The following is a 26,568-nucleotide window of genomic DNA, read 5'->3' on the forward strand; positions in this document are numbered from 1 at the left end:
TATATGTAATGCATCTGCGATAGTGAAAGGAAATTTGCATACCGCTTCAGTTGTTGCGTAAGTTCGTATTTTATGTGTGTATCATTTTCTACATAATTTTAGTTGTCTGTAACTTTCATTTCCAAACCTCTTGGGGATTGCCAGGCTACAGTGTGGTGTTAGAGACCATGCCATCGTAATCGTAATGATGGCTTTTGCAAACGTCAGTGTGGAGGAAGATTGTTGAAGAAGCTAAGGCTTACCAAGGGCTGTAGCGCTACTGAAGAAGAAGAAGTTTTTGAGATAAAGAAAACATGAAAAGAATTGCACAATTTTGGAAACTTTCGAAAATGAAATGCCCAAAAGAATTTTAATTTTGGATTTTAACTTATTTTGGTAGGTAGAATAAAATTACAAAAACTTACAAAATTCTAAATCATCGATATTCATCTTTTTGTATTAAAAAAAATTTTTTTTAATGGGTTGATTTCACTTGGAAAGACCGGTACAAATACCGTTAATAAAACTAAACTAAAAAAATGTAAGGGGTGTCACTGTGTAACTTATGCCATCTAATTTCATTTTCAGCATTTCATTCTGAATGATATGTATTTAAAGAATGTCAAAAGATTCTTCTGTGTACTCTTGGAATGTTCTAAACTCCTCCATCTGAAACTATACTCAGAAAACCGGTGTGGTTCACATGGAAGTGGGTACCTCACAATGTACCAGTTATTAGGGCTTTTTCCCATTCCATTCACATTTAGATCACAGGAAGAATTATTGCTTAAATTCCTGTGTGTGGTGTAATTCCTCTAATCCCATTGTCCAAGCCCTATGGGAGCAATACATAGGGGTTTTGTAATACATTCCTACATTTATCACTTACACTGTGGTGACAAGTCATGGGATACCTCCAAATATTGTCGGACCTCCTTTTGTCTTGTGTAGTGCAGCAGCTCAACCTTTCTCAGTTTCAGGTTATGTAGTTGACTGCTGTTTATGAACCTCATTAACTGTCCTGTAAAATGAGCTCGAATGTATGATGGGTCAGGCACCCGGATAACAATGCATTTGGTTGACAGATAGCCAACAAATCTGGTGGATGGGCTGCCAGATCTGCATACATGGAAAAATTCTTACTTCTGTTACTGTTACACTCTATAGTATCACTGATCTTAGTATAGCCATAACTGGATACTGTTCCTTGCTTTGTGTGTATTCTATGTCTCTGTTAGTTAATTTTTCCTTGTGTGGTTTTGGGAAATACAGTCAGTTTTGATAATATTGTTGCAGAAAGAGAAAGCCATACCAAACATGTTTGGACTCCATTCTGCATCCTATATTTAGACAGTGCTCAGCAACTGAAGATCTCCAACTCTGTGTACAAGTGTCCATTGTACACTTCTGGATTGGATGAGGACAGATGGTTTCAGAAATCCTGTGTGGTACAATGTGCAAGGGCCTCAGTGTCCTTTATTGTTCTAATGAAGCCTTAGATGGAGCTATTTCTTCTATTTCAAGGCAGTCTAGGACTGGCCTCGTGCTACGGGGAGGAGCAGGACGACATTGGAACACCAAAGACACATCATATTACCATACATAATATTGTGTAGGAAAAATGTTGCCATTCAAAACAGCTTCCAGTCATCTCAGAATGGATGAGTACAGCTCCTGTATAATGTTCAATGGAATCTTGTACCATTCTTGGAGATGGCTAGGTGATCATTCACCTTTCCCTCCAAAGTAGACCACCACTCTCCTCGTTTGCTAGATTGCCCTGCTTACATGAGAGAAAAGAAGATACAAGAGTACAAGTCCCTGGATTGCCTGCCTTATGCTGAGGCTTGCCAAAAATGTGACACACCCCATCCAATGTCACTTTCTTCAACTTTTGCCTCTTGTTATATCCTTTCTCCCTCCTCTCTCTTCCTTACCCAAGCTGTGTCCCTGTCTCTCCTCCCCTTCCCCTGCAGTTCCCATGCCCTCCCATGGAGCCACTCCTCCTTCCTGGTCAAAGAAGTGTCCCCCTTCTTTGGCCCCTGCCAGTGATGTGGCTCTGCCTTGGGGAGATGTACCACATGTGCACCCCAAGGTCACACACTCTCTTTCAGTTCCAGATCTTGCACATGCCTGTACTCTCTCTGTGCCCTAGCCTCCTTCACTTCCGAATGAGAAGAAGAAAAATCCCAAGACAAGGCCGCCCGGGAGCCCCTGGAGGTACCGTCTCCTCCCTTGCAGCCCGAGTCTGAAATCTTATTTACGGATGTCACCCCACCCTTGTCGGTGACGAGTGCTGACCGAGAGATATGAGCTCCTCTCTACATCTTTATGTCTAACTTGGACTCTTGCTAGTGGAATTCCAACAGATACTATTATCACCTGAAGGAAATACAACGTCTTGTTTCCTCCTGTTCTGCGTCGTGTCTTGTTCTTCAAGATGACCACTGTCCAACATTTCGTCATTATCAGGCTTTCTGTTGTTACCCTGCCAGCTCCAGGGTAGCATCTGGTGGCGTTTGCACTTTGGTTTGCTCTGATGCCATTAGTGACTAGATGCCTCTATGTACCAACCTGGAAGTGATAGTGGTTAGAGTGCTAATGACCCTGGCAATCAGTGTTTGCAATGTCTAGCTCCCTCCAGGTAGGCCAGTTCCTTATGTTGAACTGTCCACCTTAACACAGCAACTCCTACACCCGTTTCTCCCCCTTCGGGGCTTAAACGCCCAGTGCCCACTGTGGGGGAGTGCCACTCCCACAGGTGGGGGTCTCCTCATTGACCAGCTTATTACCGATTTGTGTCTCCGCAGTGGTGATGGTTCCCCTGCCCATTTCAGTGCTGCTCATGGCACCTTTACTGCTACCAATCTCACTGTCTCCTCCCATGCCCGTGTGGCTTCCATACATTGGTCCTCCCTTGATTATCTTTGTGACAGTGACCACTTTCCGGTGATTCTGTCGTTACCTTGCTGCCGCCCGACAGACAGGCCCCCACATTGGGCATTCCACAGCGCCATTTGGCCTTTATATAGGTCTGCCGTGCACTTCGACACCTCCCTCTCGAATTGCATTGATGTGGTCGTGTGAGGCGTCTCTGCCACTATTCTTCGTGCAGCTGGCAATGCTGTTCCCCTATCCACAGGTCCCTCTCTTCGTCGGCTGGTACCGTGTCGGACCGAGGATGTAGCAGTCGCTTTCCAGGACTGCCGATGGATGCTGCTGGAATTTAAATGACACTCTTCACAGACCATCCCCCTCACTTTTAATCATCTCCGTGCTAAGGCTGGTTACCTTATTAAACAAAGTAAAAAGGGGATGTGTGCCTCCCCGGGGACATATCCCTCTTCATCGCAGGTTTTGGTCCGAGCTCTGTAGCCTTCTGGGCCACCAGCGCCAGTCAACTGTCCAGGGTCTTAACCTACAAGCTGCTCTGTGCACTGATCCATTGGTCCTTGCAGAGCACCTCGTGACATACTTTGCAACAGCATTGGCATTCCTCTTCCTATCCTGGTGCCTTTCTCCGGCAGAAATGCTAGATTGAACACACCTGCCTCTGTTTCAACCCTCACAACACTGGGCCATATAATGAACCCTTCACTGAATGGGAATTCTTGCAGGCTCTTACCTCTTCCAGTGACACAGTCCCAGGCTCAGATTCCATCCACATCCAGATAATCCAACACTTGGACATCTTTTCAGGGTCTTCAATCGCTTTTGGCTCACAGGTGCTTTCCTGTCACAATGGTGAGACAGTACAGTTATCCCCGTCCTTAAGCCAAGGAAGAACCCGACATCTCTCGACAGCTACCGCCTGATTAGCCAGACAAATGTACTTTGTGAATTGCTAGAGAGGATGGTTAGCTTTATATTATGTTGGGTACTTGAATCTCAGGTCATTTTGTCCCTATATCAGTGTGGTTCCTGGGCAGCACAATCTCCATCTGACCATATACTCTGCTTGGAAACAGCAGTCTGACAGGCTTTTCATTTACTAACTGCTGGCACCTTGTCATGGATTTCTTTGATCTACATGAAGCATATGGCACGGCTTGGCACCATCACATTTTAGTTATCCTTCACGGCTGGCTCTTCCGGGCTCAAATTGACACTTCACTCAGTGCCCCTTGGTTTCAGGAGAATGGTATCCCACAGGATTCTGTGCTAATATCACACTCTTCCTGATAGTCATCAGTGGGCTTGTAACCTCTGTCGGTTACCCTGGTATTGCACGTTGACAATTTTTGCGTCTAGTGCACCTCCCACTCAGTAGCATCTGCTGAGCACTATCTCCAGGTCAGCTTTCGACAGACCTCTGTGTGGTCCATCTCCCATAGCTTCCAGTTTTCTCCCTCCAAAATGTGGGTTATGCATTTTTGTCTTTGACCCACACTACACCTCAATCCAGAACTTTGTTTAGGTGACCAGCTCCTCGATGTTGTAGCACAGTTTTGGACCGTATTTTTCACAGCTGCCCCATATTCGCCACCTAAAGACTACGTGCACTGGAAGCTTAATGCTCTCCACCTCCTGGCCCACACATCTCTGGGTGCAGACCGTACACTCTTCTCCGTCCTTACCGTGCTCTGGTCTTGTCCAGACTAGATTATGGTTGTCAGGTTTATGGCTCAGTGGCTCCTTCCACTTTGTAACTACTCGACCCTATTCACCATTGTGGGGTGCGTCTGGCTATTGGTGGCTTTCGTACTAGTCCCATTGACAGTCTCCTCACAGAAGTTGGGGTTCCCCCTCTACAAATACGACTGAGCCAACTCCTGGTTTCTTACGCAATCGCCAATTCCCTGATCATCCTGTGTACCCTGTTCCCCTAGCAAACGAGGAATGTCTCCCTCCTGACAACTGCCCACAGCTGGGACTGCCAGTTGGTGTGCATCTCACTTCCCTCTGTCGGGATCTCTATCTCCACTCACTGGATTGCACATCATGTATTTCCTCCCAAGCCACTCCCCCCCCCCCCCCCCCCCTCTTGGATGGTGTCTACACCACAGATTAGGGCTGACCTATTCCATGGTCCTAAGGTCTCTGTCACCCCTATGGTTTTCCAGCATCTGGTATGTGCCATCCTTGCAGAGTTCCACAGTGCGACCATCTTCTACACTGATGGTTCTAAGACGATTAATAAGGTGGGGTATACTTTCATGTCTCCTTCTGGCTTAGAATACCATTTATTGCTGGGATTATATAGTGTGTTCACAGCAGAGCTTCTAGTCACTCACAGAACCCTCTATTATGTTTCTCAGCCCTCCTCCACAGTGCTTTAATTTGTTCAGACTCAATGAGCAGCCGGCAGTCTGTCGACCGATGCTACTCTCGTCACCCTTTGGTCTCTGCTATCCGTGACCTTCTCTCTGTCCTTGGCCTTGCCGCCTGCCCAGTTGTCTTTCTCTGGGTCCCATTCGTGGGAATCCCAGATAATAAATTGGCTGGCCGTTTGGCTAGAGAAGTGGATATGCAGATCTATGTCAGATCTCTCTTTGCCCAAAGGTGGAATGACATCTGGTGTGCTACTGCTCACAGTAATAAACTCCACACAATCATGGAGTCTACTTCACTTTGGCACTCTTCCTTCTGTTCTTCTCAGTAGTAGTCCACTGTTTTATGCCATCTATGCACGGATCATAACAGGCTTACTCTTTTTTTCCTCGTGCATAACGAACTGCTCCCAGAATGTGGCTGTGGAGACAGACTGATGGTATCTCACATATTGATGGAATGTCCCCTACTTTTGGCCCTTCATGCTGATTATGGTCTTTTGGATTCCTTAATTTTAATATTAGCAGATGATTCACAGATGGTTGGACTGGTCCTCAGTTTCCTCCATGAAAGTGGTTTTTATTTCCAGGTACAAGGTTTTACTTTACTCCTGGAGCAGGGGCAGGGTGGTTGTGGTTGGGACCTCCCCTCATGTCTTCTTGATTTGGGACTTCATGACCACTCCCCCTTGGAAACACCACTCTTTTTTCCCCATTTTTAGATTCGGTCTCACCTTTTATGCCTTTTACTGTGTGTGCTTTAACGTTATTTTTTTTATAATTTGACTGTCCTGCCTTGATCCATCCAATTTTAGCAGACCCTCTTTCACTGTGAGTGACTTCGGAATTGTGGGACTGATGACCTCACTGTTTGGTGCCATAAATCCTCTCAATTAATCAGTCAATCGTGAGTTGACATCTGATGTATGTCACCTCGCCGTCGGTGGTGACAGATGGTGACATGGCAGTGGGATTGAACCCGGCCTGTTAGCCTCTTATTTGGATACCCACTCCATGATAATTCAACATAACTTTAATGGATACTACCATCACCTCTCAGAGTTGCAATCCCGTATTGCATTTTACGTAGTGGCTTGTGTTATTGTCCAAGAATCTCATTTTACTGATGCTCACTCACTGACTGCTTGTGGGTTCCACACTTTCTATCGGAATAGAGTGGGCCCTTTGATGGCTTCCTGTGGTGTCTGCTCATTGGCCTGTATGGGTATTGTTAGTACACGGGTCCCACTTCGTACACCATTGGAAGTGATTTCCGTTCAAGTCCACTCGGTTTGCAATCTCTATCCCCGTCCTGACAGACCCCTCATTGACCAATTTCTTGCGGACCACGACCTGTGCCTTCTCAGTGACGGTTCCCTTACTCATTTTATGCTGCATATGGCATTTTTTCTGCCATTGATCTTCTGCTCTCTTCCCCTCCCCTTCTTTCTCCCTTCCACCTGTCGCCACACAATGACCTCTGTGGTAGTGGACACTTCATGTTGATTCTCTCGTTCCCTTCCCACCTCCTGCTGGCCAGGTTACCTCCTGGGCTTTCCACTGTGTTAGTAGGCCTCTATATTCCTCCCAGGTCATGTTTCCATATTCTTTGGCAGGTTGTATTGATGAAGTCATCTGTGATATATCCGAAAAGACAATCCACAGTGCCAGCGTTGTTGTTCCCCGCTTGATGGGCCCTGTTCACAATTGGGTAGTTCCATGGTGGAGCATGTCTGTTGTCACCACCATATGTGGTCATTGTCATGCCCTGCAACATCTTAAGCGGAACCTGTCCTCCACCAATCTTTTTACCTGTAAATGTCTTCACTCCAAAGCCCATTACTTAATCAAGCAGAGCAAATAGGTGTATTGGAAACACTTTGTCTGCTCCCTAGGTTCTTCTGTCCCTTTTGCGTGGGTGTGGGGTACACTCCACACCCTCGTAGGTTGTCAGTGGCAGTCTTCCATTCTGGGCTGTGCCCTTCATGGTTGCCTTTTTAGAGAACCATGAGTTGTTGTCAAACACCTCGCAACACATTTTGCAATGGCATCGACATCCTATCCAATAGCCTTCCTCCTCCAGAAACAGCAGGTTGAAGCTTTCCACTTATGTTTTCCCCTTTGTCAGGCAGAATCTGAAGGTGAACCTTTTACTGAATGGGTTGCTTCTTCTGGCCCTCTCTTCTTCCCGCATTTCAGCTCCTGAAACTGATTCCATCCATAGCCATCCACCTACCCCGTATTCTCAGTGACCTATCTGCGGGCTGGTTTGCAGCTATCATCAAATCCGTTTTCTTCTCAATCGTGGCTTACTCTTGGGAGGCTACCCTCCCCTCTAATAAACTTCTCACATAAATCATGGGACTGATGACCTCACTTTGTGGTCCTCTCCCACAAATCAGCTAACCGACCAACCAGAATTTCACCTCGATGACCTACTATTCAATGTGATGAAGAACTATTGCTTTTTAGGACTGGTATTCGATGATCAGATGACGTGGATTCCACATCTTTGCCAGCTTAAGCAAAAATGTTCGCTGTCTGAGTAACACCAGCTAGGCTGCAGATCGCACTACCCGTCTGCAGACACCCACCATGTGGCGTTCTACCCTCTGCCTGCCCCAGGAGGAATCTACCATCCTCTGCTGTCGTAGTGTTGGCCATACTGGGTTGACCTATTGGTTTTTACTCTGCAATGAGTCACCCCCCGTCCCCCTCCCCCCTCCAACCCCTTGTTGTTGCAGGCTCCACTCGTGGTGGTCCATATTTTGCTGAACTGCCCCCACCTTTTGGCCCTTCACACTAAATATACCCTCTCACCTACCTCGGGTGTTAGTAGATGACCCTTGCACGGTTACATCCGTCCTCAGGTCTTTTTTGCAAAGTGATTTGTACTCTCAAGTATAAGTCCTTGCCCTGGAATTTGAAACCCACAGTTAGCATAGCTGTTGGTGGTAGAGGCCTTGGCCTTGCCTCCTCACTGGTCAGGTGCTCCACATCTTTCCCCTACATATCGTTGTTGTGCTGTTTTGTTTCCCCTTTTATTGTCTCCTTCACCAGGTGTTCCCCTCATTGTATCGCGATAATGGTATAGTGGGGTGTCGGGACAGTTTGGTGGTGATGCTGGTGCCTCACTATGCTAGCATTTCTGGGGCACCCCTGCTCTTTCCTGTTTTCACCTAGCTGGCCGGAGTGGCTGAGCAGTTCTAGGCGCTACAGTCTGGAACCGCGCGACCGCTGCGGTCGCAGGTTTGAATCCTGCCTCGGACATGGGTGTGTGTGATGTCCTTAGGTTAGTTAGGTTTAAGTAGTTCTAAGTTCTAGGGGACTGATGACCTCAGATGTTAAGTCCCATAGTGATCAGAGCCATTTGAACCATTTTTGAACTGTTTCCACCTACTCCCCTCCTGTTCTTTCTTCTTCTGTCTGCCCTGACGTCCATTTGCCCTTCCCCTTGACTGGAATGCTGGTTGTGTTGTTCCTACATTGATTTATACCATCCTAAATCATGGGACTGATGACCTCACTTTGTGGTCCTCTCCCACAAATCAGCTAACTGACCAACCAGAACTTCACCTCGATTGCCAACTATTCAATGTGATGGTTCTATTGCTTTTTAGGACAGGTCTTCGATGCTCAGATGACGTGGATTTCACATCTTTGCCAGCTAAGCAAAAATGTTCGCTGTCTGAGTAACATCAGCTAGGGTGCAGATCACACTTCCCGTCTGCAGCTTTACAAACCATTGATACAATCCTGTTTTGATTATGGGAGTCTGATGTATGGTTAGACTTCACCCTCATCATTGCAGATACTGGATCTGATATACCACTGTGGGATTCGACTTGTGACAAAAGCTCTTCAGGTTAGCCCGGTGAACAGCTTCCTTGTGGAGGCTGGGGTCCACCCATTGCATATCAGGTCCCAACAACAACTTGTCAATTATGTTACACATTGTTCATCAGTCTCCTAAACATCCGAACAATTGTCTCCTCTTTCCAAACATGGAAATCTGTCTCCTGCAATGGCGGCCCAGATCAGGGATTACGATAACAGTCTCTGTTTTGTCCCTCCTTCCTGAATTCCAGTTGGCTTTACTACCTCTCCTTCAGGCCCACTCCTGTTCACCTCCATGGTGCATCCCCCAGCCACAGCTTTGTCTTGACCTATCACAAGGTCCTAAAGACTCGGTTCATCCCGAGGCCCTCTGCCACCAATTTTTCCCCGTCCTTGGTGCATCCCAGGGTTCCGAAGTTGTCTATACAGATGGCTTGATGGTTGCTGGTCGTAGGCTTTGCTTATACTCATGTGGGATATGCTGAAGTGTTTTCATTGCTGAGTTGGCAGCCTTCTCTCGTGCACTGAAGCATGTCCATTCCTGCACCAGTGAATCCTTTCTCATCTCATCTGCAGCAACTTCTTGAACTGTTTGCAAGCTCTTGACCAGTGCTACCCTTGGTCATGGCTATCCAGGATGGCCTGTATGCCCTTGAACAATGTGGACACTCAGTGACCTTCATCTGGATCCCAGACCACGTGGGAATATCAGAGAATGAACTCGCTGATAGCTTTGCCAAACTCGCTACCAGTAAGCCGACTCTTGAGATTGGTAGTCTGGCAACAGACCTTTGATCAGTATTATGCTGTCAAGTTTTAGGGACAGGGAATACGGAATGGCTCTCTTTGACTTCACCAAACAAACTGTCTGTGATAAACAACACTACAGATCTGTGGAAGACCTTCATGTAGGCCTCTAGTAAGGACAGTACCGTTCTTGCCAGCGCCACATCAACCATACTTGGCTGACCCACGGCCATCTTAACTGACATGAGGACCCACCCCACTGACGTGGTTCCCGTTTGTCAGTAGTCCACATTTTGCTGAACTGTACTGACCTAGCTGCCCTGTGGTGGACTCTTTATCTTCCTGACGTGCTACCCCTAGTGTTAGGAGACAATGTCTCAGCGGCTGACTTAGTTTTACATTTTATCTGTGGTAGGGGCTTTTATCACTCTCTTTCAGGAAGGGCCACTTAACCATATAGGCTCACTGAGGAGTTGGCAGAACACCTATTGCCACCTCTACCCAGACTGGGCTGTGGCTGACTGGGCTTCGTGGTCCACCCAGGCCCTCAACTCACCACACCTGCTCTTTCACTCTTCCTCCCCCCCCCCCTCTCCTGCCCCTGCCCCCCCTCCCCATCTCGTGAGATCTGTTTGACTGGTTTGTCTTTTGTCTATCTGTGTTCCTCTTGCTGTGTCCATGTTGCTAGTCTTCCCTAAACATTTTCTGAGTGGGAGGGTGGGTACCCCTGGTAAGTGGTGGAGGGATGGGGGATGTATGTCCCCTCATGGCACTCTGCTTTTGGGGCTTCAGCTATCCCTAAATGGGGCACCTCACCTGCATTTCATCCTTTGTCTCTCTTTCTTCTTTTTTGTCCCTTCCGTCACCTTTGTTGACCTTTATTAGACCTTGGTCGGCCATATCTGATATACAGTCATGTAGCCCTGTCTGTTCGAGGAAAAATGGACATTATCTAGAAGTCAGGTTTCTTAAAACAGCCAACAACAACAATATTCCAACTTGCAGTTTGTATTGTTTGAGTCAGCCATAACTTTTGATATTCTCATTACTTAATATCTGCGTAAATTGTGTGCGTGCACATCTCAGTTGGCTTTGGGGCACACTGAAGAAACAGTGTCCTCGTGTCCTCTACTACCTTTGCCCCAATGGGCTGGCAACTTAGCTGTAATGGCGTACCTTTTGCTGGAATGTCAAAGCTTTTTTTTTTTTTATATAAAAGTAGGTTAATCTAGAAAAGATGTTAAAAAGGAACAATCTTGTGTTGCAAACATTTTAATTTTTATGTTGTACATTTTAGACTCTGTCCGTAACATAGTAATCCCCTCCTCTGGCAACACACTATTCCTGGCATTTCTTCCCTTGTTGAAATCCATTCTCTGGAATTGTGCCAAGTTCTCATATCAGGTTTCTAAGGTCTTGTGGGCTCTCTCAAAATAGTTTCTTTTCAGTGTAATACTAATTTTGAGGAGCAGGATGACTGCCTGTGGCAAACTGAGAGAGTTATGTAAGTGAATTGTGACAATTTTGCTGCATACCTGTATCGTGTGTGTGAATTCATATGTTGTTAAGATACAATATCCACATTTATTCTCTACAGTTCAGCTCTCTTCCTGCACAGATTTTTCTGAACCTTTTGGTATAGTTCTTTCTTAACTGTACTCCTACTGTGGAGTAAACTCAAGGTATTCACTAACTTTCCAATTGTCACTTTCTGCGGTCAAGCAAATTCCTTCTCAGCCTACAGTGACATTTCATTTTCATTTTAGGATTATTGACATAGACATGTCTTGTCTCCTGGCACAATATTATGAGGAAATTTCATCGCTTTTGCATTCTTGATTGATTTCTGATGCTGTTCTATTTCATTCACCTTTCAATAAGCAAGGGATGAATTTTGAAGTGATAGAGTTTAGATGGCCAGTAAAATTTTATGCCACAACTTCAGTGGAAACCACTCTGACTGCCAGCTGACAGTATATGTGTGTATCACAACTAGAAGACTCCCCATATTGTGAACATATATTTTCAGGAAGGCCACCCACACCACAGGTCTCCATCGATCGACCGTCTGCCCTCTTTGAAACATTTCAATTCTTTTAGAACTGTGTACAACTTGTGCAATCCATTCCATATGTTTAGTTGAGCAGTTAAAATGTTTTTGTAAATTTCTCTCTAGTTTGCAACAAAGTTACACACGCGCGCGCACACACACACACACACACACACACACACACACACACACACACACACACACACACACACCATGACCAGTGAGTTCACTTCAGTAACTACAGATAGGATACAGATGAACCATTCTGGACTATGTTAAACTCCCAACTTTTTGTCAAATCTTGCCAGAGCAACAGTCGCAAGTACCAAGCTCACTCTCAGCAGTTGCTATTCAGAGGTGTTGTTAACACTCCTCATATAAGGTTAAAGTTAGTATTTCTCGTGATTTCAAAGTGTATAGCCTTCCCTTCAAAGCTGAGAGGAACAACTGTGTGCAAACACAAGAGCTGGCTTGAGAAAACATAGTGAACTCATAGTGTGTAGAGTAATTGTGAAATAGGAAAGGAAAGGCATCAGTATGAATTACTGTTGGTTCTATACAACTGTAAAATCAGTTGTGCAATTATTGAATAATATAAATAATGGAGGCCATTAAGAGTATATTCTATAGCTGCATATATTCTAGAGACGATATAGCAGTGCATGATGATAGTGCAGAGAATATGGAGGAAAAAGACTGGAAGGCAACAGTAGATAGGTGGGTAATTATCATGTGCAACAACCGTTTCAGTTTGGGGTATGTATTGAAATGAAGTGAATGAATCAGTGGTTTGTGCAAGTTCATGCAGCGGTGATCAAATCATAAGTCACTACCTGGAAAGGAGTAGACAAAAATATGAAAACACTACATTTTTGCTGTCCATGCAGTTAATTTGCAACATTGGGCATGATATTTTAAATGGTTACTTCTTTACTAGTAACTCAATCTGAAACACACTGTGTAGAAAATATCTGCATATATCACTGAATGTACCTACCAAATAGATCACTGTGCAACACATACACATTACATCATTAACATTGAGATGTGTGAAAAATTATCTTCTCTGTAAAATGAAGTGAAAATTCCCTAGACTATACTCATCTGTTGTTCTTATATGGGAGCACTTAGTGATTTCCAACAAACTTTAAATATAATTTCAAATCTTTTCTAAACTTTTTCTCACTTATGCACTTATTGTAATTTATTTAATGCATTAACTCATATGTAACAGAAGTGTGAAGCTGTTGTATAAATGGTAGTTTGATTCTTGAAAGAATTGGTGTTTTACTGGACTGTTATAACCCATGTAGTAAGTAAAGTTTAGTATGCTGTTAGTCTTTTCTGTTTTACTTGTGTGCAAATAATTGTTTGTATTGTGTGTTTCAGAGCAATACTGAGTGAGAACAGACAGAAAAGCTGCAAGGTGTCAACAAAGAAAGGTCTGAACAAATCCTGGTTGTGGAAAATTAGCTGAAAAACATGAGGTAATTATAATTTCTGATTACAGGAGTAGGGAGGGTGGTCTGACTTCAGTTAAGGTTGCTCCCATTTTGCTGCGAAACTTGAATGGGTTTGGGGCAAGTGCAGAGAAATTGAGTCTTGATACTGGGAGACTTTTTTGTGTCTCTCTGTACAGGAGCTGTACAGTGCTCCTATGTTAAGCACCTTCAGTACTCACTGAAAAGACAGCACCACTAGTGTGAGAAGTTATGGGGACATGGCTGCGCTACTCGTGACAAATAATGTGCCTTGCCTCCTACACTTATCCCTGACTTACAAGGATAATTGATAAACACCCATTTCACCAAATGATTTGGATTGTGGAAACTCATTTATCAACTCATGTCCCCCACCCTCGCCTAGGGCATTTATTGTAATACTTGAGGCATATAATATTCTAGGGAGCTCCTTATCTACCTGTGTATCAAAATTTTTGTCAGTAAGTCATATTCCATTTGATGACTTGTGTTTGGACAGTACTGAGCATGCTGTACTTTGTCATCACTTTGGGGTACTCACCAATATTGTTCTGTCATTATATGCCATTTCCCTCAGAAATTTGAGGCAGTGCTAACTTGCCAACTGCTTTCATTTTCCTAATAAACCTCTGAAATGCACATTCACGAGGGCTAATTTGGGATTACACTGCCTATGTGTCATGATTGGGTACTAGGCAGTGCAAGGCTAGGTCTTAAAATGTTCTAATCAATTAAATCTTATTCTAGTTTCTTATATATGCTGTTGGATACCAATTGCCTGTTGCCAGGCACTCCTGTTTATGACCATTTACTTCAAATACTTGTTTTTCTACACCACTTACACCGAACTGCAAATGGTAAACTCCTCTGTGTTATTTTGGTGCGATGTGAGAGAACATTATTTCCATTATAATCTTATGCCATATGAGATTGAACTACATCTCTAATGATCTTGTCAGTGGCTGTACATTAAATAGCAACCTTCATTTTCCTTAAAGAGGTATTGCTGGAGGCTGTTTAGATGTTAATTGTGTGTCTCAAATAACGTCTTCTTTGCACGTCTGTTTCTAAAGTGTATAACATTTTCTATACTATTTGTCTGTTTTTTGATAGGCTAGCCTCTCTGTTATCTTTGGCCGCAACACTTTAGATCATGTTTGCTTTTCTCCTTCTATTTCTAATGCAATAATGAGATAATTTACATAGTAATATACAGGGTGTCTCAAACCTTTTGGGTCAAATTGAAACATATGATAGTGAATCCACAACTGATTATACTGAGATAGGGAACCAATGGATGGAAAATGCATATTTATTCTGTTATGGTCATTCACAGTGTATACCGCATAACACCAATGAGACTGCCAGTCTCAGTGCATGCGTGGCAACAGCACATGAAGTTCTGCCACACTCTCTTGGAGGTCCCGTGTCTGTTGTACCAGGAAACAGACAGCTTGGTCTCTAACAAGCAGTTCTTCATTCATTTCTATGGGGAGGGGGGGAGAGGGGTTCATACACCAATGTCTTGATGTGACCCCAGAGGCAAAAGTCCAGAAGTGTGACATCCAGTGTTGCGCTGGCTGTGGACAGATCTCGCCTTCCAATCCAGCATTGAGGGTAAGTGTTGATCAGGTGCTCATGGGCATTAATCTTGAACTGGGCTGGTCTCTCTCTGTACAGGAGAAACCACATCCTTTCATGGACAACAAGAGTTATAGTCTCCAATAACTGTGGCAGCACAGCTCACAGGAGTATCAGCTAACTTGGACCAGTCAAATTGGGAGGCAGCAGCAGATAAGGTCCCATTAGGTGATCTTGAACAACGTCCATCCATATGTTGACAGAGAATCATTGCTGGTGGCCACTCTGGTGTGGGTGGCGTACAGGTTGCCCTCACTCTAGACATGGCTGTTGAAAACACCGTCATGAGTGAATGAAGCCTCATCTGTGAACAATACAGACTGTATGAAGTTCAGAACTACAGCACTGTGGCAGATAATCAACTGATAGAAATGAACACAGGACTCAAAATCCATTGCTTCCAGTATTTGCTCACATTCTTTATGATATGGCTGTAGTCTCCACACTATGTCCTTCGAAGTGTGCATTTCACGGGCAAATTTAGGGGTGCTTATTGACGGGTGGTCAGCCACACGATCCAACACCATCTCCTCAATGTCTGATGTTCAGAAAGGTCTTTGTTTGTAACCTTGAATGGCTCTTTGTGGTATGAACGACCCTGTCTCTTATAAATTGGTATCCACAGAGACAACCCTCTTCCAGTCACGATGACACCTGTTGGGAAAGCACACTCTGTTCATTCGTGCTGCTTTATGGGCACTACTACATCCTGTCACACTGTACATTAAATGCATGTCTGCCAACTTTCTCAAGTAATGTTCCACCTTTGACTATGCATCATGCACTATACACAGTAGCACACCTCACAATGAACAAATCATAAGCTGTTTGATGCAGTGGACAACTGAAATCCTACTTCTTCTTTCTGTGCTGCATACCTCCACTTTGACTCTCTCTTCCCTCCTCTGGCTTTCGGTCAGATGGTCCTTTTTGTGCATACCCTGCCTAGACTTGGTTCACGATTTTGGTTTTGATTTCTGATTTTGCTCTCACCGCTGTCTTCACCTTCCGTTAACAATTATATGGTTCCCATTATTGGGTTTGATCTGACACCTTTTCCAAATTTTACAGAAGTGTGTGTCATGCAGGGAAGGTCACCCACTGTGGTATATGCTCCGCCGCTGTGCCCTTCCACCCTGGCACCCTTCCTTCCTGTTGTCGTATGCTCAAACTCCATCACAGTAGCCATCCCATCGTGGGGAGGGGGGGTCGTAAAGCACTTGCACGATGGCAGCTCCCTTACCACACAGGAATCACACTGTTGGTGTCTGCACTGCACGCACCCCACTTATGCGATGGAGTATGTGCCCTTCATGACTGGGGCACAGGAACTCCCAGGAATGGATTACTAACCAGGTAGTCATTACTGTGGCTGGGTGACACCGTGAGGAGTGTTCGCGCCTGTGCTGCATGTTCCCCATGTATGCCATGGAGTATGTGCCCCTCATGACTGAGATACAGGAACTCTCAGGAATGGATTACTGACCAGGTAGCCATTACTGTGGCTGGGTGGCACCCATGGGGAGAGCCCCACTTCCAAGTGGGTGGCACCATGACAGGTAGTTCACACATGAAGCGACTTAAACTTTCATCTGCTAGTGATTGCACACCTCAGCAGTCTCTTCACTTGGAAAGGCCTCATACGATGCAATGAAATGAAATCCCAACACGTTACCTTTCCTGGCTGTGCTGCAGGAGCAATGCAGTACTAGACGACAAGGAGCAAAATCCTCCACCAAATACCTGATATGCACCAGGACTGACTGGGACACCATTTGGCTACAAAGCCTTTATTTTTTGTTGAACACATTGAGGACAAATACAGGGAAGTTACAGCCAACTCCAAGATGAAGATCAGTTTCCCCTCACTAAGACATCATCTCCTGCCCAGTCAAAAGCACACTGCTTACTTGTGAAAAGTTAGGTCACATTTCCATAACTGTCACTCCCCACAAGAGTCTCAATGTGGTCCAAGGCATCATCTTTCACTGTGATCTTCTTTTGCCGAATGATGACGAGTTGCGGACCACCTTAGAGCGACAGACTGTGCCATTCATCTGTCGTGTCCATAGGAGACCGAGGGGAAACAGAGTTACTACTTGGGCCTTCATCTTGCCTATCAAGGTGATACTCTGTCTGAGAATGTGAAAGTGATGGTATGTCAGTGTGACATGAAACCCTGTGTTTCTCCTCCTATGAGATGCTTCATGTGTATGAAATTTGGACATATGACTTCCCATTGCACCACTACCCTTGTCTGCAGGGATTGTGGATGTCCTCTGCATGAGAATGTTCCTTGTGCCCCCCCCCCCCTCCCCCCCCCCTCACCCCGTTGCTTCCCCTGTTCAACAGATTGCTACGTTTTTAAGTGTGAAAGGATAATCCAAGAGTGTAAGACCCTGGAAAAGCTAATATATTAAGCCCTTGTGCCCCTCCCCCCATCTGCATAAACTGTGGCGAGCTCCACTCTCCCTGCTCACCAGTTTGCTCCATTTTTAACTGAGAAGAAAATCCAAGAGTTTAAGACCCTGGATAAACTCACATATCAAGAGGCCAGAAAAAAGTATGAGCATCTAAGTCCCAGGCAATGCTGCAGTCTGATGTTGCATCTGCAATGTCGTCACCTTCTCTGTCAATGGTGCCTTCCTCGGTTGCACGTCTTACAGCGGGCCCTCAGAGCTGCCCGCTGATACCTGCCTCCTAGGCGGTTGGGGGACCTTCTGTTGCTTCCACTGCACCCACTTTGGAAGCATTCGCTCCCCACCTGCTAGCGGCACTGGTCCCTAACCCCAGGTCAGAGACACTTCATTCTCCTCCAGCTAGGAAGAGGTCCCTTTAGGCTCTTCCTTCCACAGTTCCTGCTGGTCAGCAGTATGTGTCAACTCCCTGAGACCAAGGTTCATTCCCTGATTTCTGACTGGACCATAGCAGATGATGTCATTGTGGACCCTACTGCTATCTCCAACACCTTGGTCCACCATTCTGTGGAGATTTTGAGTTCCACACACTGCCACTCTACCTTCCTCACCCAGCAACTCGGGTGATATCCTTCTCCTCTCAGAATCGTGCATGCTACAGTGCAGCCTTTATTGTGAGGGAGCTTGACCATGCTCTCACCCTATCCTGATTTTCTGCCCCAGGGCCAGACAATGTTCACATTCAGATGTTGCAGCGCCTTTCTCTTGCGGGCAAGGACTTTATCCTTCGTATGTACAATTGCATTTGGGGAGATGGCATGTTTCTCAGGTGCGGTTTCAAGCCACTGTCTTAGCCATAGCTAAGCACAATAAGGACAGACACCTTCCTTAGAGCTACCACCCCATTTTCTTCTGTTTGCAAGGTGACGGAAAGTGTGATTCATGGCTGGCTGGTAAGGTGGCTAGAGTCATGCAGTCTACTAACCACTGCATAATGTGGATTTCATGCGCACCATTCTGCAGTTGACCATCTTGTCATTTTTTCAACCAGTGTCATGAACATTTTTGTGTGGAATTACCAACCCATGGCCATGTTTTTTTATTTGGAGTCACCTGCTGGAGGACGAATATCCTCTGTACTGTACACATGTAGAGCTTCCAAGGCCTCTTGCCCCCATTTCCTTCAGGAATTTGTAAAAGATGGAGTTTTCAAAATGTGCATCAGTTTGGCCTTGTTGGACACCTTTATCCACAAGAAAAGGGTACCTCAAGGCTCCGTCTTGAGCATCATCCTCTTTGCTATTGCCATTAACCCTGTTAAGGACTGTCACCTGCCAGGAATCTCCAGCTCCTTTTTCTTTGATGAATTTGCAATCTGTCGCAGTTCTCCATGGACTTGGGCTCCTCGAGTGGCGTCTTCAGCGATGTCTTGACCCTCATTATTTATGGTGCACTGACAGTGGCTTTCGCTTTTCCACTAACAAAACTGTTCACTTGAATTTCTAGTGGTGCAATGGGTTTCTTCCACTGCTTTACATCTTGAGCCTGTTGCTCTTCCGTTCACTGAAACTGCGAAATTCTTGGGCTCATACTTAATGGAAAACTTTCTGGGTCCTTCACATGTCTGACCTGGCCACACGCTGTATCGGGTTCCTCAGTGTGTTACTTGTCCTAAGCAGTACTTCCTGGGGAGTGGATCAGACCACCCTCCTCCATTTATACCAATCCCTTGTCTGTTCGACACTAGGCTATAGGTGCTTCATTCATTCCTCTACACGTCCATCCATCTTACACCTTCTTAAAACAATTCACCATTGTGGAATATGTTTTGCCACTGATGCCTGTTTACACTAGCCCAATTGAGAGTGTCGATGCAGAAGCTGCCAAACTACCACTGTCATATAAGTGTGATGTCTTCCTCAGCAGATACACATGCCATTTGTCTTCCGTACGTGGCGACCCATCCTGTGCCCCTTTTTTCGATGACTCTCTTGACCACCAGTGTGGGGTGTGCCCTTCTTCTCTGTTACCCCTGGCTTCGTGCAGCAGCCTACGTTCATCTTGGACTTCATTCACTTCCCACGGACATTACTCTGGATTGGTTCTGTCACTGTAAGTTTCTTGATCTTCGCATGCAACTTAGTGGTAGTACCTTTGTGTACACTGATGGCTCTAAGACTGACCGCGATGTTGGGTGTGCATTCGTCATTGGCACCAACCACTTTTGGCATCGGGTTTCAGAACACTGCTCGATTTTTACAGCAGAACTCTTCACCCTCTATCAAGCCACCCAATACATCTGGCAACACAGGCTTTTTAATTGTGTCATCTGCTCCAATTCTGTTGGTGCCCTTGAGAGCCTCTGTGTGCTGTACACAGTTAGTGCATAAGGTCCAAGAAAGCTGCCTCATGTTCTCTATTGAGGGAACCACAAAGATGTTCATGTCGTTCCTGGTCACATTGGTCTGACAGGAAATGGGACTGCTGACACTTCTGCCAAGGCTGCAGTCCTCCTACCTCAACCTGCCTGCTAGCACCTACATTTCTTTTGATGATCTCTGTGTTGCAGTCTGTCAGCAGATGGTGCCACATTGGCTTCATCACTGGTCTTCTATTCACTATTCTATAGTGTCGAAAGTTCCATGCGGTTTTTAGCGGATGATGCTGTAGTATACAGAGAAGTTGCAGCATTAGAAAATTGTAGCGAAATGCAGGAAGATCTGCAGCGGATAGGCACTTGGTGCAGGGAGTGGCAACTGACCCTTAAAATAGATAAATGTAATGTATTGCGAATACATAGAAAGAAGGATCCTTTATTGTATGATTATATGATAGCGGAACAATCACTGGTAGCAGTTACTTCTGTAAAATATCTGGGAGTATGCATGCAGGACGATTTGAAGTGGAATGATCACATAAAATTAATTGTTGGTAAGGTGGGTACCAGGTTGAGATTCAGGGGAGAGTCCTTAGAAAATGTAGTCCATCAACAAAGGAGGTGGCTTACAAAACACTCGTTTGACCTATACTTGAGTATTGCTCATCAGTGTGGGATCCGTACCAGATCGGGTTGACGGAGGAGATAGAGAAGATCCGAAGAAGAGCGGCGCGTTTCGTGACAGGGTTATTTGGTAACCGTGATAGCGTTACAGAGATGTTTAGCAAACTCAAGTGGCAGACTCTGCAAGAGAGGCGCTCTGCATCGCGGTGTAGCTTGCTCGCCAGGTTTCAAGAGGGTGCGTTTCAGGATGAGGTATCGAATATATTACTTCCCCCTACTTATACCTCCCGAGGAGATCACGAATGTAAAATTAGAGAGATTCAAGCGCCCATGGAGGCTTTCAGACAGTCGTTCTTCCCGCGAACCATACGCGACTGGAACAGAAAAGGGAGGTAATGACAGTGGCACATAAAGTGCCCTCCGCCACACACCGTTGGGTGGCTTGCAGAGTATAAATGTAGATGTAGATGTAGATGTAGATGTAGAACAAACTCTGGGCAGTTAAACCTCTCCCAACAGCTTGGCGACATCCTCTTGTCCCTCTCGTCATGAGGAAATTATTTTTGCTGAGTTGCATATTTGGCACTGTCATTTTAACCACCATCATTTTTTACATGGTGATACCCCACTTCTTTGTTCTCATTGTCATCGACTTTCAACGGTTCACCATTTCCTGACCCAATGCCCCTTTTTTAAGTGCTTGCATTTCAGTGTATGTTTACCATCTGAGTTATTGGTCGTTTTAGTAGACGAGGTGCGGGCTGTTGATTGTGTTTTACTTTTTATCTGTTGTAGCAATGTGGTGAAGGACATAATATTTGCTTAGGGACCTCTGCTGTCTCGACCGCGTAATCTGTGGACTTTTCTCCAAGGGGAAGTCTTTGTTCTTACCTCGCTTTCCTTCCTTCGATTGGACGTAACATATAGTCACTTTTAAGTTTTTACTTATTAGTGTTTTGTGTGTGTGTGTGTGTGCATCACAGGTTTAGTGTTTTGTGTGTGTGTGTGTGTGTGTGTGCGCGCGCGCATCACAGGTTAATGCACTGGTGTGATGCATGTGGTTGACATGTGATACACATGTTATGAGCTAAGTTGTGTGCAGTATGTCTGTCTGGTCGTCAGGGGTGTATGCTGTTTATCACCTGCTGCCTGTTCCAGTGTACCTGACACCCAGAATCTTTACGAGAGTGCAGCGTAAATGCAATACATTAATTGAGACTGGCGGTTATCACTTTGAACAACTACTATGCGCTACGTTGTTGCTACGGGATATATACTGTGTATGTGCTGAAGATAAGGTGGGTAGATCACGTAACTAATGAGGAGGTATTGAATAGGATTGGGGAGAAGAGAAGTTTGTGGCACAACTTGACTAGAAGAAGGGATCAGTTGGTAGGACATGTTTTGAGGCATCAAGGGATCACAAATTTAGCATTGGAGGGCAGCGTGGAGGGTAAAAATCGTAGAGGGAGACCAAGAGATGAATACACTAAGCAGATTCAGAAGGATGTAGGTTGCAGTAGGTACTGGGAGATGAAGAAGCTTGCACAGGGTAGAGTAGCATGGAGAGCTGCATCAAACCAGTCTCAGGACTGAAGACCACAACAACAACAATGTGCGTAAGACAATAAAAATGCATTTCTGACCGTTTGTTCCCTATCTCAATAGAATCAGTTGTGGAGCCACTCTAACCTGTTTTAATGTGACTCAAAAGATTCGAGATGGCCTGTACGTTCTCTCGACTAATGTGTTGTACAAAAATGTGTTTGTCTTTTAGGCAGCAGCTATAGGAGAAGGCAATTGCATTACAGCAGCTTGAAAATAGCGTTATACTGCAAAATGATCAATATAGTTTGTTAAATCGAGAACTTATGGATGCAGAAGTAAGTTACTATTGATTTTGGTACATGTTATGTAAGAGTTCTGTGTAACCTAGATGATTTTCTTCTGAATGATACAATATATAATAATTTATTCTATATTAAACTTACCAATCTAATATTTTCTTTAAATGCTCTTATTGAACAATAAAAATTGCAAATCTTAAAATTAATGGTTATTAAGGAATAACAAAAAGTCTGCTGAAGTCTGTTCATAATGCATATTAACCTCTCTACGCAAGTATCCAGCAGTTGGAGGCAATATGAGAGTGTTTATTGTTTCAGTTGCAGCAGGCCTGACAAAGTATCTTGGGTTAGTATTTGTTTTTACTGTGTATACAAGATTCATTCATGGCAAATTTAAATTTGAGTAATGTTTCAAGGGACAAGCTAACTATCCAACTTAAGATAGTATGAAGTTTTAAATTTGCGCATAAAAAGTTCTACCAAATTTCGGACAGTAACTACGTGCAAACTTCTGATGCTGTATCATAACTGAAAGAAGGCAGAAAATAAGCTCAAATAAATATATTCCAGAGGCAAGTGAAGGCGTTATATGTGTAGATGTCCTTGGTAGCTGGTGCTGTTGTTGAAAACTGGCTGAAATTTTGGTGGTGAAAATAGGTTGTTGTCAGTAATGTAACCCATGTACAAACTTAGAGTTCAAACACTTTAATATTATTTTGATATTATCTGAATTACTGTTTATGGCTAGTATGGGTCTCACAAACTTCAATTTGGTACAGCTGCATACTACTCTCAGCAGTAGTTCTGTAGTTGCAGTCAGAAGCAGTAACTTAACATCAACTTTGATGTTAAACAATAAGTGTGACAAGTACACAGTGAATGTAGTTACTTAATAGATCACACAAGACAACAGCAACAGTTTAGACAGGTTATCACACTTTTCTTCAACATACATAGAATCATTAATGTTAAAAGTAGACAGTAAGACTTTGTTCTCATTGAACAACACTGTCATGGTAGGTCATTGTTAGAGGTTGACACAGTCATTGGTATCATCTATAAGTTCACATCAAATGTAATTATCAAAAATTGTAACTTAATTATTGGGTAAAAAGCAGCATGTGGTGAGCTTGGTACACTTTTCTCATTTAATGTAGGGGTTCTCAGACTTTTCGTCACTGTGTGTCACTTGATGTTTTTAGAAAGTTGGGTGCTCCACTATAGCTTGATCACTTTTTAACTAACCCTGAGGGGGGGGGGGGGGGCAGAAGGTTGAGTGACAACTCCCACAGAGGTGAAGAACAGTATGTTGGACAATAGACTGGTGAAAAAATAAGATAAAACTGTGTCGTCCCAATCTTTCAGTGTGTGGAAACAGACCAGCTTGGGGAAATGGGTAGTGAAAAATATCTGTGAGCCACAAGATACAGTTTATGTCCATGTTCTGTGCTTTAGTGAGTGCCATGTTACTTCTGGTATAGAAAAACTTGTGATAAATAATTCTTACATAGCAACATCACTCTCTAGAAAATATAAAAAAAGAGGTGGTGTTGCCATCTACTTGAAAATAATGTCACATGTAGAGCAATTTATTTGCAGAATTATGTTTAGAACATTTGTAAGTGTGGTAACACTATACAGAGCACCTTCAGAGAACTTAAGTCTCTTTCTGAAGCAGTTAGATGCTCTCCTAATATACATATTCAAATGCAGGAGAGATGGGTCAATGTAAACTTTCTAACAAATTCCAGAGACAGATCAGACTTAGAAAATTTGATGTCCACTTACAATCTTGCATCTGTAGTTGGTTTCCCTACTGGAATAACTTCAGATACAAGCGCACTAATGACATATTTATAGACCAGGTCAAAATAGGTGATACAACTACCAGGCAAGTCCTGAATGATCTCTCTGACCAGTATGGACAAAGACACTCTGTGAAAATGAAAGTGGCCTCCACTGGAAAATAGCTAGGATAATTAATGATGAAACTCTCCAGAATTTAATCACATATTCAAGAAGTAGACTGGAGATCTGTGTATAATTTACATAATGCCAATTTCAAGTATAATCTTAGTGCTGAAGTGGCACTGATGTTTTAAAGTACCTTCCAAAAAGAGCATATGTAAGACCCTAACCAAAGCCCCCACCCCCCACCCCTACCACTCAACCCAAAGGCCCTGGATAACCACTGGTATCAAGAATTCATGCAAAAGGAAACGAGAACTGTACATCACTTCAAAAAATTCAGATGGCGCCAACCACTTTAATCACTATAAAAATATATTATCAAATAGTAACTAATGTTATTCAGAAGTGAAAAAGTTTGTATCTGTGCTCGAAAATTAATAAATTTGTAACTGTATGGAAAGTGATGAGTGAGACTGGTGCAAATTGCCCCAGTATGACCCAAAACATTATTCTGAATGATGAAAATAGGCAAATACAAAATCGAGTGATTGCAGCTAAAATGAGCACTTTTTAAGTGTTAACTGAGAAAATAGAACACAGTGTCTCCTTAAAAAAGGCCTTAAAAATACTGAAGGCCCATTTCCCAAATTCCTTTGAGCAAATAGGTATAGCCCCTATGACGATGCAGGGAGTAGGAAGAAACCGTGATTTCTTTAAGAAGTGAAAATTCAGCTGGCGGACAACATTTTCAGCAAACTGCTAAAAGCCTACTGTAATCAATTCAGTGAAGTCCTAGCTCATGTATCTTCCCTGACAGGGTGAAGTATGCTGTTGTGAAGCTGTTCTACGAGAAAGATGTTACAAGCTATCATCCTCTCTCTCTTTTGACTGCATTTTGTAAAGTCCTCGAAAAATTAATATATGCCAGGTAGTCAATCACCTAAAAAACTTTGCAATAATGAATAAAAACCACTTTGGATTCAGAGAAGGTATCTCCACAAATGAAGCTATATTTTCACTTGCCAGTAATGTTTTGGAATGCCTTGACAGGAAGACATTGCCTGCTAGCATATTTTGTGATCTGTCTAAGACCTTCATCCGTGTCGATCAAAGAATACTTATAGAAAAAGCAAGCCACTACGTACTCTGAGGACAAATGGGCAACTGGCTCAAATCCTACCTACAGGGCAGACAACAGAAAACAGTAATAGATGGTAACAACATGCAGGCAGGAGGGGTAATTCCAACTGGGGAATATTACATTATGAAGTTCCACAAGGTTCTGTCTTTGGTTCCCTGCTGTTTCTCGTATATATGAGTATTGATGACCTACCTCCATCCTCAAACAAAGCAAGCAACTTTACAATGTTTGCAGATGACACAAATATTGTGATAGACAGTAAAACATCCACTGACCCAGAGTTAAATGCCAACCAATTACTTATAGATGTTCTGAACTAGTTCATGGGAAATTCTCTATCAATAAACCTCAGCAAGACCAATTACATTCGTTTCCATTTTGATTACAAAAACCCACAGGACATAAACACTGTACATGAGAGGCAGCAGATAAGAAGGTACATTGTTTGAAATTCTTAGGTAGCCATATAAATAACAGGCTTAACTGGGAACAACACATTCATCAAACCCTGAAAGGCTTAGTTCAGTAACATTTTCCATCTGGATAACCGCCAAAATCAGAGACATCAGCGTCTCAAAATCTGACTACTTTGGTTACTCCCATTCACTTGTGTGTTCTGAAATAATCTTCTGGGGCAGTTCACTGCTGTCGAAAAATGTCTTTGCAAGTCAGAAAAAAGGTTGTATGAATTTTGTGTGGCGTGCTTCCAAGAACCTCATGCTGTAATCTTTTTCAACGAATATGGATACTAACCAGTATTTTATAATATATCTTTTCAATCATGAAACTCATGCTTCACATTCCTTCTCAGACTGAAACAAATGAGCCATGCCATTGTCACAATACAAGAAGGAAATGGAACACACAGTGTAATGTGAAAAAATTGTCTCTGGTGCAAACAGGTGTAAAATACACAAGCACAGAAATATTCAGTGCACTTCCCAGTTATATTAGTTGACTACAAGGTAATAATATACTGTTTAAAAGTAAATTAAAGGAGTTCTTGCCTGAAGAAAAAGTTTTTGTTCTCTAGATGAATTCTTTAGCAGAGATAGATACGATTATTTCCCAAGTATTTCTGTGTATTCTTGCTTTAATGTATCTTGTTACTTTAATTACATTAATTTGTGTTCTGTAAATGAACAGGATGGTCTTATTTACTTTATAAACAATTGTTTAAAAAATAACTGAAAATTGTATCTTAACCTCTCTTTGTGAGTGTAATTAGAACTTACTGATTGTGCTT

General features: G+C 43.7%; 1 protein-coding gene across 2 annotated transcripts in view; it reads left to right on the top strand.

Annotated features, from left to right (window-relative positions):
* The window catches only part of LOC126210071 (speckle targeted PIP5K1A-regulated poly(A) polymerase-like), a 168,003-nt gene extending 145,701 nt beyond the window's left edge, over window positions 1–22,302 (top strand). The window contains exons 9-10 of one of the 2 annotated variants that reach the window (XM_049939193.1): window positions 13,273–13,370; window positions 22,201–22,302. In XM_049939193.1, coding sequence (XP_049795150.1) covers window positions 13,273–13,360 — 88 coding nt within the window. In that variant the 3' untranslated portion in view covers window positions 13,361–13,370; window positions 22,201–22,302. Of the gene's footprint in view, window positions 1–13,272; window positions 13,371–22,200 lie in introns of those variants that run through there. The other variant, XR_007540605.1, reaches the window with a different exon arrangement.
* The last annotated feature ends 4,266 nt before the right edge of the window (window positions 22,303–26,568 follow it).

Source organism: Schistocerca nitens, chromosome 10 (assembly GCF_023898315.1).
Source record: "Schistocerca nitens isolate TAMUIC-IGC-003100 chromosome 10, iqSchNite1.1, whole genome shotgun sequence".
NCBI classification, from domain to species: domain Eukaryota; kingdom Metazoa; phylum Arthropoda; class Insecta; order Orthoptera; family Acrididae; genus Schistocerca; species Schistocerca nitens.